Raw genomic sequence first — 16628 nt, forward strand, 5'->3', positions numbered from 1 at the left:
GCGGATCCAAATGCATGCGAAATGTCGTCACCGCTAAAGAAAAAAAAACTATAAAAAGAAAAAGAGAACGATCACGTCATGGACGAAGAGTACGTTCGAGATCACGTTAGAGGCGTGGGTAACGCTCAAAGGAACGTTCGAAATCACGTTAGAGTTTGTTACAATGACAAAAAATATCGTTTTTACAAACAAGCGAGTTAAGTTCTTTTCTATTTTTTGGTCTGCTTTGCGACTGAAAACAACAACGCGTTGGTTTTCGAACAATGTTATACTAACCCCGTGTAGCATTCAGATCGATTTGGGAACCTTCCTTAAGGCGCAAACTGGATAGTTAGTGTTTCTCATAGTACAGGGTCGAACGATAAGTGTCGCCCAAAAGAAAACAATACTACAGCTTTATTTTCATAGTTTTATTGAAAAAATAAATTCAGGTAACTTGATTATGTAGTACAGATGATATCTATTCAATGTAGCCACCTTTAGCCTCAATCGCCTCCTCGATACGGGTACGGAACTAAGAGCATGCATTTTACAGAAGTGCCAGCGAGAGATCGGTGAATATTAAGAAGATGGCGGGGATCATGCTGGCTTTGGGGTTGTGGGAAGTCATGTTGGTGATGTTCTCGATGGATAACTAAACAAAGTAGTTAAACAGGTTCAGCTATGGGGAGGAGGGGGTCAGTGGGAAAAGAGTACAAAGTCGTATCACTCCTAAAGCTAAGCCTTGGTCACTTTTGACCAGTGGGTAGGCGCCGAGTCCTATGTCCACACTTATGGTCTACTAGCGGCCTATTGATTGAACCAGATGATCACCACCCTCTACAGCACATCCAAGTATACGTTACAAACCGATTTGGAAGACGTGACGTGGCTTGAAAGCACACCAAAGACCATAACCGTGGCCGCAAATTTTGTTTTCCTAACCCTGGGCACGTCCTTGTTATTCATGGCAATCCAGGCACGCATTCTGAGGGTGCTAGCAATTGTCCTGTTGTCATAACTTGGACCGGTAGAAAGCATGAGTTGTACAGCGGCTCATCTCGGATCTCGGCTCGTTGAATATTGTGTCACTTTCAGACAGAACAGAAGTCTCCTGCCGCCTTTGGGATTTGTACACAACTGGCCAACTAGCAGATGCTCTGCAATATAAAAGAAAACCTGATTTCAGCTAACAGAAATGGAATCATGTCTTCTATTCTAGTGCGACAATGTTACCGTAAAATTACTCTAAGAAATGTTTTATAACTTAAAAAGACACAACTGTTTTATTTTACTCAACCAATATACGAGAACGCCAATACTTCGATCAGGTCTGCATTGAACGTTACGTTTTAAACATGCACTTCATGGAAACTTTTGGTGCGGCATACGATTAGCAGATATTGTAGGTGATAGATGCATGGCCAAAGGACAAGGTGATGCACAGAGAAACAACAAAATATATAGCTGGAGTTCGACTACCCAAGATATGTTTTTTTTAATGAGACATCTCAGTGAATAGATGTTTAGCGGACAACTTAGCGGATAGCAACAGAATGAACCTACGATGACAGAAGAAAGAAGCAAAAAGCAAAATACGTTACAACAAACGATATTCTTCATCGCAGTTTATTTCTCTTACTCTTTCTTTCTTTTCTCTCTCTCTCTCTTTCTCTCTCTCTTTCTCTCTCTCTCTCTCACTCTCTCGGTCTATCTCTTACTCTCCTTTAGTGTTTCATCTCTTGCTTACTTATATTTTTTTTTGTTTGTTTTTGTAAAAAAAAAACATCGTTTTTAACATTGTTGTAACAATGTGTTCAGGTTACCGTTGTTGTCAACAATGTTTTAGTAACATTGTTTTCAAGTTACCGTTGATAGGATCCAGCAAAATGCAGCCCTCTTTTTATGGCAATAAAAATGTTTAGTTTAAGATGACGTCACAAGAATCCAAATAATCAGAACGAATTTCATTTACACTGAACATATCGTGGGTGAATTGCTCCATATGTTAGCGAATAAAAGACGAGTAAAAATGAATTTGTATGCTGAAGAGGTAAAGACGTTATAGACAAAGATCAAAATGACAACAATGTACAACATTGGGTAATTGTGAGAACTCAGGTGAAAAGGGCGTGACGTCACGTGAGAAAGGACCAGTCTCGGCTAAAGTAAAGTGTGAATCTTGAGGACAGTAAAGTCGTAGTAAAAACACTCGGTTCAGTGTCCAGACAGATATCTGCTCGTCTGCATGGGATGCCTTTTTCTCTACCCTGCAACCTCTCTCCCACAGAAGAGACGTTGCGAGCCTATCCTTGTTTTATCGTTATTTCCATGACAGGTGCTCGTCTGAACTCCAATCTCTGGTCACCCTCGCCAATCTTCCATGAAAAACACCCGTCTAGCTGAATCCACTGTCAAAAATTTCCCCCACTCTTTATCTGCGCCTAAATCAAAACGTGGATTCCATGAACAAAGCTTCTTTCTTAGAACTGCACGCCTGCGGAACTCTGTTCAATCTGACTGCTTCCCACCTGACTACAACCTGGATTCTTCAATTCCAACGTTAACAAATTCCTAATGAACCGCCCCCTTTAAGTAAACACTTCATCAAATCTCCACACTAGCGCACTGTACTTGCAATAACCCTTATCCCTGAGTGGCTTCCGGGCATTGATAAGTGGTGACCACCGTGTAAAAAAAAAAGAAGGAAATATAGCACGACAGGAGAGTAAAAAAATAGTAATTCACACGAGTAAAACGTCATTGTGTAAAAAGTTTCTATGGTAACCAACACTCAAATCAGAGGAAATCGTCTATATAAAACGTCAATATTGGAAAAGTTGCTTTGATGACAAACTACCAATCAGTTCATTACATAGTCTGAAAACTTTGAACACCAGTAATTTTATTATAACTTTTGTTTTAATGAAGGGAAATTGAAAAAATAATCTAAAAATGTAGTTGAGAAAGTGACCTATGGTCTGTAAAAATTGTTTGACATTTGGTCGTAAAATGAGTGAGCGGTGAAACTTTACAGCAGTTCTAAATTAGTAAAACCAACACTTAACCATATAGTAAACTCTACTGTGTTTAACCGATAAAATACACATAAGAAAATAAAATAAGAATTATTTTTAAATTTATAACAATTTAAAGCAATTTTAAAACCTAAGACATTTTAAAAGTTATTTTTAAAAATTTGAAATACTTTAAACATTTTCTAAAAATTCTAAAAAATTTACAATAAAAATATAATTAAAGCCGGACAAATTAAGTACCGAACAGAGAAAGTAATAAAAAGGGGAAGAAAATGCAAAATAAAAAATAAGAAAGTCAAAATGTAAATAATCTAAAATTATTGGAAGATAATCCATCAGGAATTATGTTTACCCGAGGATAAAACAAAACACGATTTAATGCCCAGTATAAACGAACGCAGAAGAATCCAGAAGAAAAATGTCAATGTTTGTAATGAGTCTAAAAAGGCACCAAATAAGTAATCCGAAGATGCAATACGAATCCGGTACTTGAATAAGAAAATCCTCATGGAAAGAACGTGTATCACGTATATCAAAAGATGAGAGTCTTCAAAAATTCACGTATATCAAAAGATGAGAGTCTTAAAAAAAGACTCAGTGCAGATATTAGTGTGTCATGTTCCATAGAGTGGAGCAGAAAACAAACAAGTGAAAACTTTGTTATGATTAAAAAAAAAAATAAGTGCGCTGTTCAATTAAAAATTCTTGAAAAACTCACACATCTCTAAATTTTAAACATTCTATTTTAATAATGGTTTTCTCTAATTTTATTTCTCCTCTATTATTTGAGACTGCAAGATGTCCATTCACATTCTTCTTGATTACATCAGACCTTAATTATTTCTTGAATTTTTACCTTATCTTATTGACTCATAATGTAAGTATTTTTGAATATAAAAAAATAACATGTAAAACATATTTAAAGGTTCTTGAGGTTTTATATTGTTATAGATAAAAAAATTCTTATTATTGTATATAACATTTCTTTTTACATATATATATATATGTAGAATTTCTACAAATACTCCTGCTACAGGTCTTCTGATAAATGTATTATTTTCACTTTGACTTTCCATGTCTCACTGACTTTAGCAAATAGGGTGCATACCTTTATAACTATTTGCTAATATTTTCACTCCTCTGATGAGATGGTAGACATCGAAACCCTATAGGTTAAGGAGATAAACTTTCTAAAACATTCTTTGTCTTGCTTAGAATAATAAAAATTCTTTGATATGAAACTCAACCAATTCATTTCATTTCAATGAGAGTTTTTTGAAATTCATTGAATTACAATTTAATTTATTTGCTCTATCTTGCATATCGAGCAATTCTTGTTTAGATGGGATAACTTATAGAATATTACTGCCAGTAATATTTTGTAAACCAACAATCTCACGTTTACATAACCACTGATTGTTAAATAAAAACTATTCCGAAGTATATATATATATATATATATATATATATATATATATATATATATATATATATATATATATATATATATATATATATATATATATATATATATATAAATGTATGCTAACCTGTGATGCATTATATTACGAATTTTTATCCTCTGATGAAAAATACATATCCATGAAAATGTATTGAGTAAGTATCTTAAAGTTTTGAGTTTTCTTAGTTTAGTGATCAATACTTATTGTAATTTATTAAAAAAATACTCGTGTATTTTACTCGATTATTATTATATATATACATATATATATACAGAGATATAAATAAATATATATGATTATATATATATATATATATATATATATATATATATATATATATATATATATATATATATATATATATATATATATATTCATTCATTCATTGTTGGTATTCCCCTCTTCTTTATCTTTCTAGACAGATGTCTTTATGGAAAGACACAATGTACCTACAGCGAAGACCAGGTGAAGACTGTCAACATTCCTAAGTTTTAAGGAATCTATTTATTCGAACTTCGCACACCCAGATTTTCAGTCCGTTTTGTTGACTACTCAGCCACCGTCCGGATACTTACGGAACAGAAAACGTGAAGGCTGCCAACATCCCTTAGCTGAGGTTATTATCTGGGATTAAGTACATTTGAACAGTGCACCCAACTTGTCAATCCGTGTCATTAATCACTAAGCATCCGTCATCTTCTAGGGTGAAAGTTTGTAATAGCTGCATATAGGCAAGATAATTTAATATCATCTGTAGAAATTACACAAATTTTGCTAGATGAGATGTACAACTATAATTTCGGATCTGTCGAGTGCGACTACTACTACTAGTTCTGATAACAGAAAGTGGTGACTTGATAGTTAAATGAACTAAACTGCAAGTGTCATGTGGTTAAGAAACCAGTTTTCAAGATAATCAAATGGTATAGTAGGCTCATTAATGGCGTATATTCGGCGCATAAAATTAATTGTAATTAATTGCAAATGGGACATAATTCTTTTCACATTCTCACTAATCTGCGAATAATCGTTAAACTCGTTTTCCCACTTGCCGGAGACAATGCCTTTAAACAACTATAAAAACAAGTTCTCTTTCTCTAAAAAAAAAAAAAAAAAAAAGAAAAAGAAAACATTTCTCTGTTTACAGGATTTGTTCAACTTTTTCCTGCCTTACTTCCTTGTCTGGAAAGATTTGTTAAAAAAAATAATCTGACTACAGGGTGAGTATGAAAGAAGAGGAGAAACAGAGCAAATACACAACTAGCCAGAGAGCCAAAAGGGATTTGGAGTATGAAGAAAAACAAAATAATATCTATAATAGTAGGAGCACTGGGAACAATTCTCGAAAACTTTTAAAAAATTATGGGAGAAATATGAATCAAAGAAATTACTGCAAAGATACAACGACTAACGATAAGGAAAACGGCTTAAATATCAAGAAAACCCCTTGAATGCGGAGAATAATATACATGACCACATGCGTGAGCCAGACAAACTGCTGCAGTGGCAAAACATGGAGAAGCGTTACAGGGAATGAAGAACACTGGAGCTTCATATCAACAAGTTCTATGTCCCCATCACGCATCCTCTCCCATTGTCCCATCACCGTTCCCCCACAAAAAAGTGTGATACCAAATAGCCGAGAAGGGTCAGGGAGGATGGAAACACCGAGGATAGAGCGCTGACCAGACCTACGCTGGACAAGCCCGAAAAGAACTGGGACCTTGGGGAGGCTTCGTGCCACTCAAATTCCAGTATAGACCAATAGCCGCTGCCAGCGAAAAATCGGTGGTGAGAAGTTGTTGCGATAACGCAAATTTATTTGCAAATGCTATCGAAGGAGGTGGAAAGTGCTGGACGTCTGGGGAGATTTGTTGTCTCTCAGCTTCCAGGGAACACCACACGTTTTCCAAGCAGATCTTTGATGACTTCTGTGAAAGTTCCATGTGAGCCAATATTAATAATGAGCAACTCCCCAAAAATACTAAACGTGGGACCCAGATGAAAGAACGGTAAGTGCTCCTTCGGTGGCTAGAATGGCGGACTCGTTCATCATCCTGTGAATGTTGACTCCTCTTCTAATTTCAGAAACAATAACACAAACACAGAACACGTAAGTATCCGCTCTAATTTCAGTTACCAAAACAGTACAGATTAAACCACAAAGGAACCAAAGTAATCAACACCGACTAAAAATCCGAATGAAGAAATAGACTGTCAATGGAGTGCTATTACAAAAGTCATCCTAAAACCCTGGATATCGCAAACGGATGAAAGAGTAATGGGGCATGTCCAGTGACTACCATACATCAGAACAAAGAATTGCAGACTAAGCGAAACTTATTCTCAAGAGAGGCTGGTTTCCAAACATAGAACTGAACGAAATACAACAAAAGATAAATGATGGAACAGACGAAGAAACGCCCCTGACGAAGCCTAAAACAAAGTAACTGCAGAGGCTAAAGAGCTGCAGATCTTGGATACAGGAAACAAGGAAAGCGAGGCATATGAATCAATAGAACCTAAGTATTAGCTGAAGTAGAAAACATCGAGAAACTTACGAACGAGAAAAAACAAACTTCCATTCTTAAGAAACCAAGAGTGGAAAACCCCCCAGAAAACTGAAACAATAAAGGTGAACAAACCCATCTCATAAGTTCTAACATATACCATTGCAGACCTAAACAATTTAATCTAATCAGGTGCAAAGACAGTACATATAAGTTTAAAGAAAATAATATGAGAAAGAAAAAGGAACAACTAAACTTGGATGGGGGTTGAGGCTGGGAACACAGATCAACAAACTAAAGAAAAAAGCCAACGAGGTAGACAAGATTAAAACAATTAGAAGAGGTTGAAAAAGTTGAAATGTTACCAGCGATGAGAGGCTCAACAAGAAACAGGAAGGACTGAAGGAAAACATAGCCGCCAAAAAATGCAAATCGAAACATTACAAGCAAAACAGGACAACGAAAGTTAATTCTACCAGAATGTAAATGAAGGAAAAACAAAAACAGAACAACCAGACCTACCGGAAACAAAATGTTACTGAAGGAAGATATGGGGAAAACAGAAAGGATCATAATACAAAAGCGAAATCGTTGAAATAAATCAAAATAGAGTCACAGCTAATCGAAGAAGGAACAGAGAATTAAATCAGCAAGGAAACCTCCAAGACAACGTTTCGAAAAATGGCCAACTGGAGAGCTCCAAGTCATGACAGAATTCGTGCCTATTGATTTAAGTAATTCACAACTCTACATGAAAGGGAAGTTAAACACCTGACAAGATGCATCCACTAAGTAGAATGTACCAGAATGAATGACCAAAGGTAAAACAATGCTGGTGCCAAAAGAAACGGAAAAAGAAACAGAAAAAGAAACAGAAAAAGAAACAGAAGAGAACAGAACAAGGAACAGAAAAAGAAACAGAAAAAGAAACAGAAAAAGGAACAGAAAAAGGAACAGAAAAAGAAACAGAAAAAGAAACAGAAAAAAGAACAATACACAGCAACAACATGCTTACCTACAAAGTACAGAATACTAATTGCACAATTGAGAGAACAAATTTATCATCCAATCCATAACAGAAAGGATGGCAAAAAGGAGGGGGGAAGGAACATACGACCTATTATACATAGAAACAAGGATTCTGATTGGGGTCAAATGCCGAAAAAAGAACGTAACTATAATATGGATAGACTATACAAAAGCATATGATAGAATCCCGCAAGCATGAAGAATAGAATGCCTGTGAATGTATAAATTACCAGGTAATATAACAAATCTTAGATAAAATTCAATGAAAACATGGGAACTTGAACGGAAAGCTGATGGACAATACATAACTAAAATAAAAAAAAGATAAATGCTGCAAATAACCTACGTTAGAGAAGATACAATTATTTCATACGTGTAATACACATCTTAGGTAGGTCAAATATTCTTTTGCTCGAAATAGCAAATGATAGACATTAAAAAATTCCTCACTCCTAAGAATAAATTCAATTTTTTCATTGTTTATACACTCCCGTTGGTGGTAAGAGAAATTATTTAACATGTTGGACATTAGCAAATGATACATAAACATACAAAATTCATCTCTCATAAGAATAACAAAACGTAATTCAATTTTCTCATTGTTTATACGGTCCTGAGCAACGCCGGGTAGCCCCGCTAGTCTTATAGAAAATTCAATTAAAACATGGGAACTTGAACTGAAAGCTTATGGACAATACATAACTAAAATAAAAATATAGAAAGGGGCCTTCCAAGATGATTCCCTATCATCACTACTGTTCATTATAGCCATGATTTCCCTGAACAACATTCTAAGAAAATGCCAAGCCGGATACAAGTTCACTAACACAGAAGAAAGAATTAATGGTCTAATGTGAATAGATGATTTCAATCTGTTTGCAAAAACAAAGACAGAACTCGAAACACTAATGAACACCACCAGAATCTTTAGCCAGTATATTCAAATTGAATTCAGTATGGAAATGCGCGCACTGTCCACCATGAGGATGGGAAAACTAGAAGTAACAGAAGATATAGTACTGCCTAATCAAATAGAAACGAGGGCACTAGGTGAACATGATAGCTACAAATTCTGGAGAGTGCTGGAAGCAGACGCCATCAAAGCAACAGAAGTGAAAGAGAAAATTGGAAAGGAATGACTTAAAAGAAAAAGAAAACACCTCGAAACAAAGATAAATAGTCGAAACCTTATTAAATGAATAAACACGTGGACAGTGTCACTAATAGGATACTGGAGACCGTTTATAAGCTTGGCTTAAGATAAACTAAGGACTCTCGGCTAGAAGACTAGGAAACTTATGACGGTGCACAATGCACTACAGGTAGAAAGCTGATAATGACCGACTATATATAAAAAGGGAAGACGGAGGAAGAGGGCTGGCCTGTATAGAAGATTGTAAATAACACAAAAAAGGATTAGAGAAATAAATAATGCAGAACATCGAAAGAATAATTACTGTATCAAGAGACACGAAAGAAAAAAAAACAAGATAGAAAAAGATACATAGAATAAGACTAGAAAAATGGGAAGAGAAACAGCTACATGAACGATTCATAAGGATTACAAAAGAAACGAATAACGAAAACGGCTAAAAAAAGAAACCTAAAAGGGAAACTGATTCACAATTAAATCAGCACAAGATAACGCAATTAAAACCAACCATATCAAAGCAAGGATCGACAAAACACAAGAAAACAGCAAATAGAGACTCTGCGGAGAAAGAAACGAAACAATAAACCACTTAATAACTGTATGCAGCAAACTAGGCTAGAAAGAATATAAACATAAACACAATCAAGTGGGGAAGGCAGTACGTTGGCAATTATGCAAACAATTGCATCTAGAACACACAGACAAATGGCACAAGCACAAACCAGCAGCGTTACTGAAAAATGAAATTCACAAGGTCCTACGGAACATGAATATACAAACAGATAAACACATCCAAGCAAAAATACTGGATGTCATAATAGTTTACAAGATGGGAAAATTCTGGCAAATTGTAGATTTTGCGGTTCTAACAGACCAGATTGGAAATCAAGGAGACTGAGAAGCAGAGCAAATACATAGAACTGGTCAGATACTTCAAATGGATCTGGAGAATGAAGGAAGTATAGATAACACCACCTATATTAGAAACGCTACGAACGATACTGAAAAGAGAATGGGAGGGATTGGAATCAGACCGATAGCAGAGAAGATACAATGATATTTAATATTGAAAACTGCTGAAATATTAAGGAAACACCTTGAATATGGAGACTAACACCACACATGAACTATATAAAAACTCAACACAGAAACGGCTACAGATGCAAAACACAAAAGAAACATCACATGGAATCATGAAAAATGCAACTGTAATCAGTTTTTTAAAATAGTCAACCATATAGGAGCCTATTCGTGACCAGACATACACACACGCACGCACACACACACACACACACACACACACAGAGAAGAATTCAGCTTTATATATATATATATATATATATATATATATATATATATATATATATATATATATATATATATACAATTGTATATCAATCCTGGCATGAGGTAGTTACTGATCTAACCGAACTGATGAGCTGTGATGCAGTGAAAAAGCACTGTATGCGAATGACTAGATTGATTCCTATCTTAGGTTGAGCATATTGGGAAATGAAATAAAAAAACTGTCGCTAGCATAAAAAGCAATGCTCTTTGTGTAAACAAATAGAGCTAAGGCGTTTGGACAATGTTTAAACATTGTAATTTCGCTTACCCATATGGTAGCAGTCAAATAACCATACGGTGAGAATTGCTGACTGCCGCCTGGACGGTCGACTTTCAATTCTGGCTTGAGAGAGTTGTTGGTCTAGCAGCATTGATGTGCTGTGATACAATTAAACTGTATATTGATGAATATGTATATATATATATATATATATATATATATATATATAATTCGGGTTTGTATTACTGTACACAGATTCGAAAAAGTTGTCAAAAAACAAATATATAACAAATAAATGTTATCAAAGGCAAGATAAGTTACTTTTCTACAAAACTGGATATATTTTTCGTGTTTTTATTCAATGTAGCATGTTTATTCAGCTCGAAAAGCTGACAGTGTTTACCGATGTATTGGAAAATTCAAAATGGCGCCCGACTCTCTCTTTAACACGGTAAGTTCGGAAAAAGGTATTATAAATTATAAACTAGATAAAATACTGTTAGAAATTCGCTCAATATATATTACCGTGACATAAGTTGACATATATTCGGTGTTTTTTAAATAGTATTTTGTCTAGTTCATTATTTATAACACCTTTTCCCAAACTTACCATGTGAAAGAGAGAGTCGGGCGCCATTTTGAGTTTTCCAATACATCGGTAAACACTGCATGTTTTTCGAGCTGAATAAACGTGTTACATTGAATAAAAACACAAAAAATATATCCAGTTTGGTAGAAAAGTAACTTATCTTGCCTTTGATAAGATTTATTTGTTATATATTTGTTTTTTGATAACTTTTTCGAATCTATGTGTACAGTAATAAAAACCCTATAATTCTTCTCCATTATAGAAGAAAAATATTAAACTTCGAATATAATATACAGAGACATTTTTAGTCTGAAAACATTTTATTTTGGAGGTACAATAAAACAAGTACAAAGACATTAAACATTTTTCAATAATCCAGAAAAAGAGAAGAAGTGTTTTCAACAAATAACCAACTAAATGTTGTATATGAGTCAGAAATGCATTTTGCATTAAGATATCCTGTGCATTATTTATACAGGAAATGTGCACGAAGTGTGATTACTTCAAAAGATTAAGTTGAAAGCTGTACGTTGAAATATTTTGTTGCCATTAGTTTGAAAGCGAAATAGCTTCACTATGACGCATAGACATGTGTGTAAGGGGAAATAACTCCTATGGATTTAAGATTATTTTAGATTTTGTGTAGAACGCGTGGACTGTTGGGAAATGGAAATGATAAATACTTGACTAAATATAGGCCGTAAGTAACGGTTATAGAAAAATAGAGTCTTATTCGACTCAATTAAATAAATTAACAAAAATACTGAAAAAACCTGATGATGTCCCTACCCGTCACGGAACGAAGATATCATATTCCCAAAATCACATAAATTGATCAAGTATTTTGTTTTTATTTTCAAAAGTTAATAACAGTTTAAATTAGTAATTTTCCCCACTCTATATCTGTCCCAAAATCAAAACGTATATACCATGAACAAAGCTTCTTACTTATAAGTGGACGCCTGTGGAACTCTCTTCCGTTTGCCTGTTTCCCACCTGACTACAACTTGGATGTCTTCAAGTCCAACATAAACAAGTTCCTGATTAACCGCGCCTTAAGTAAGATATTTAATCAGATCTCCATTACTAGCGATTACTACGATATTATCCCATTGATTACTGTACACGCAATAACCCTTATCCCCGAGTGGTCTCCGGGCCTTGATAAGTGGTGACTTTCTTGTAAAAAAAAAAAAGAGAAAAAGATGGCATGCTTACGAAGAATCGTAATTTTGTCCTGATGTATTTTATTCCGTTATCAACGTATATTTATCGATAACTAACAGGGTACCCGACGTTGTTTTGAATGGAATTGTTGAAATCGTCCATTTTTCAATCAAATCGATTAATTTCTTGCTCTAATTGGGGTAACCAGTCAGTGAGTGCACTGGGAAGAAGCTTCGCATGCCTCTCTGCAGTTACACTTAGTCCACAGTGCACTGTAGTCTACATTCCACTATTGACCAACTACTGTTGATTTTATGAACTCATTATTTTTTTATATATAACTAGCAGGAGTACCCAGCGTTGCCCGGGTGTGTTGCGGTTGTGTAGTAAGGGTGGGGATAAAAGGCAGCCTGGTGGTGGTGGTGGTGGTAGAGGAGAACAACAGGGTGGAAAGAGGTGTTAAAAAAGTGGTAGTAGGCTGGAATCCATAACGCGAAGGAGGAAAAGAAAGTGAAAAAAAAAATCGTAATGTGTTAGCCTGCTCAAACAGAAGTTGCATGCGTCGAATTTAAGCATATCCAATCGAACGTACGGTGATTTAAATGTTTTACTGCTTTTTCAAACAGTTTCGCTTTATACAAATAAGGCAAATAAACACCCGAGACGATGCCACGATGGGAATTTTGTTTAACTCGATCAACAAAAAGGAAAGAAAGGATTTCCGTTTGCGAACGTGAGATATTACTATCTGAGGAATATACAAAAACTTCTCGCGGAATCCAACTGACGCGAGAACCCTGATACAAAAAGCCTTTCGCGGACATACACAAACGCTCGTGCTCATTCTGCCTCTTATATACTAGAAGACAGCTTGAAATATAGTTTAAAATACAAAAATCAAGTATCATAGGTCAAAGAAACATTTATTTCGAACGCGCTCCTATTAAATCAAAGAACTAACAGTTGATCTTATATACCTGGCTTCACTGCATGTGCGGTGATAACGGGTTGAATTTAAGCTTAAAATGAAAAAAAAATCAAGTATTGTGGTTCAATTTTATTCTAAACAGAAACATCTAATTCGAACGCTCCCTAGTTATATATAAAAAAAAAAGTTATAGTTAAATTTATATGCCGTGCATTTCAGTTTGTGCGTTGATGGCACTTCTCAAATGCAGTTGTGATGTTAGGCTTTATAAGGTGTTAACTTTGATCAAAATCAACTGTTCCTCCTTTCATCGAATTTTTCTCAGTTATTGATTATCGATACTTATCGAAGACATTCCTATACAAAACCTATTTGACAAACACTGGCAGGCACATAAAATACATCTGTGTAAAATTTCAAAAAAATCAGCACAGCCGATTAGGAGTCTATAGAGAACACACATGCGCGCGCGCACACACACACACACACACACACACACACGTACGCACACACACACATACACACGCACGCACGCACACTCGCACACACACGCTCTCTCTCTCACACACACACACGCACGCACACACACACACACACGCACACACACACACGCACACACAGAAAGTTCCTTTCAGTATAACAGTAGACAAATATTTTTGAATGCTCAGTAGATTTTTTTTTTTATTATAATATCTATTTTATTAATAGTAAATAAAAAAAGATATCAATTCTTGGGTGCTTATTTAGAATTTCAAAAGAAAAACACAGACAAATATTTTTAAAAAATCTTATTCCCGTACCCGTAACAGAACGAAGGTGTCATATTAAAAAAAATATGTAAATTGATAAAGTAGGTTTGTTTGTTTTTAAGTAAGAAATTCGAATTTTAGGACTAAGAGAAATGTTATGTGTTAATCTATGTTATATAAATAAGTGAGAGACAACTCTATTCGAACTACCGAGATCGAACTCAGTCTTGTAATGGATAGAATTTACTATGAAAATCGCTAAAAATTGTTTTAAAAAATATATACTAAAATAAATACTTGCTGATTTTTTGGAATATGACAACTTCGTTCCGAGTTAATTGTATACATCATAAATAAAATTTCTGCAATTTAGTTTCTGCAAAATAGATTTACTTCTACAAAAGCATTAATTCTTGTAGTCACGAGGAAAGACAGACAGATTCTTAATATTTCGCTTTCATTTCATCAAATATCTAAATGTACTTCAGTGGATTTTACAAAATATCGATATTCGTCTTCGTTTGGAGTTATTCCCCTTAGACTCATTTATTTTTACTTCAAAAGAACAACCCATATTGAAACTAGCTGAACGTCAATGATCCGAGTTCAAATTGCTCATTTGTCAAAATTGTCCCAATGAATAACTTTTCCCCTTTTTCTTTTTCTTTTCCTTTTCTTTTTCTTTCTGAAATCATTCTTTATTTATTTATTATGCTTACACAAGATTTCCGTTCAAAGGGATATCAGTCTGAAAATTACTTTATCGAAACCGAAGTATATTTTCCACAACTAATGCTGTAATGCTGTATAAAGTAGAAAATTATTTACAGTTAAAATATTCAGGATTATTTATACACCGAATGTATATGCATTGTCATTACTTAAATAAAATTAAATTGAAACTTATGTTGAATTATTTTATTGGTACTGATTTGTATGAAACAGGCCATAGTTCAACTTGGCGCGTAGTTATTTGGTCAAGGGGAAATAACTTATGTCAGATAAAGATTATGTTTAACTTGCTTAAGAAAAGCACAGCCAAAAAGAGCCGACACGAAATTTAAATTTAAAACATTAAACTAAATAAAGACCGCGCGAAACTTTTTCTGCAAATATTCAGATAATCTCTACTATAATATAGAAGTAACTGTATCTGTGTGCATATGCCTGTGTGTGAGACAGTTTCCTATGAACTCTGAAACGGCTGGGCCAATTTTTAAACAAAATTTCACACAAATGGACTTTATGTACCTAGCAGTCTTGTTAGATAGGTTCTATATCGGAATGTATTCGATAAGTATCGATAATCGATAATCGTAAAAGTCCGATGAAAAGAAAGAACAGGCGATTTGGACCAAAGTAAACACCTTATACAGCCTAACAGCACAAGTGCATTTGAGACGTTTTCATTCAACACAAACAGAGAGACCGCGCATCTAAATTCAAGGGAAAGTTCGTTTATATGGCAGGGTGCGTTCAAAATAAATGTCTCTGTTTAGAGCACAATTGAACCATGATACTTGACTATTTACTATTAACCTTAAATTAAAACCATTATCACAGCATAAAGAGACAGGACAGACATATAAATTCAACAGTATAATCTTTGATATGACAGGGGCGCGTTCAAAATGTATGTTTCTGTTTAAAACACAAATAAAGTATGATGCTTGATTTTGCATGTTAAACTTTAATTCAAGCTGTTTTATATAAAAATGAGTTTATAAAATCGACAGTAGGTTCTCTACCGTGCAACGTAGACCGCAATTTATTGTGGACTAAGTCACTTGGGAGGTATGTAAAGTTTCCTCCCAGTGCCACGCGATGGGTCCTTTCCTAGAGGAGGCAATCAATCAATTTGATTGAAAAATTGATTTATTTCGATGATTTCGATCACAACAAAAATATGGGACTGCGAAACGTTTATCATTTAATCTCGGCAGTCAACGTCTTATATGGCTGCTAGTTATATATATATATATATATATATATATATATATATATATATATATATATAAAGCTGAATGTGTGTGTATATGTGTTTGTGTGTGTGTGGTAACGAATAGGCTCCTATGTGGTTGATTATTTTTAAAAACTGATTACATATAATGATAGATGTATCGAGACACAGGAATGGGTATGTTTGATCTGGCTGAACGATGGTTCATAAAAATTGTGGGGTCTGCATTCGCGCCTGGTCCACAAAGTATGGAAATAAAACATTTAAAAATAAAAAAAACGTTTACAAGTGTTTTTGATATAGATGTACATAATAATACTTTGATAAGTATGTTTTAACTTAAATAGGGATGGTATAATAAAATTGTGGGGTCTACGTTCGCGTCTGGCCTCCATAGAATGAAAATAGGCACAAACTTTAATAAAGACTTTTCATATCTATCTGCGTAAGTATACTTTGATAATTATGTTTCAGTTTGAAGAAATATTGTATAATA

General features: G+C 34.5%; 1 protein-coding gene across 2 annotated transcripts in view; it reads right to left on the reverse strand.

Moving 5' to 3' along the window:
* The window catches only part of LOC145246704 (uncharacterized), a 79882-nt gene that overhangs the window by 24221 nt on the left and 39033 nt on the right, over positions 1 to 16628 (reverse strand). The window contains exon 2 of one of the 2 annotated variants that reach the window (XM_080108435.1): positions 850 to 1139. The exons of the other annotated variant lie outside the window; for it this stretch is intronic. Within the exon in view, the coding sequence (XP_079964561.1) occupies positions 850 to 1020 (171 nt within the window). The 5' untranslated portion in view covers positions 1021 to 1139. The remainder of the gene's footprint in view (positions 1 to 849; positions 1140 to 16628) is intronic. 2 annotated transcript variants of the gene reach the window in all.

Source organism: Euprymna scolopes, chromosome 24 (assembly GCF_053919585.1).
Source record: "Euprymna scolopes isolate OS-2025 chromosome 24, ASM5391958v1, whole genome shotgun sequence".
Taxonomy (NCBI): domain Eukaryota; kingdom Metazoa; phylum Mollusca; class Cephalopoda; order Sepiida; family Sepiolidae; genus Euprymna; species Euprymna scolopes.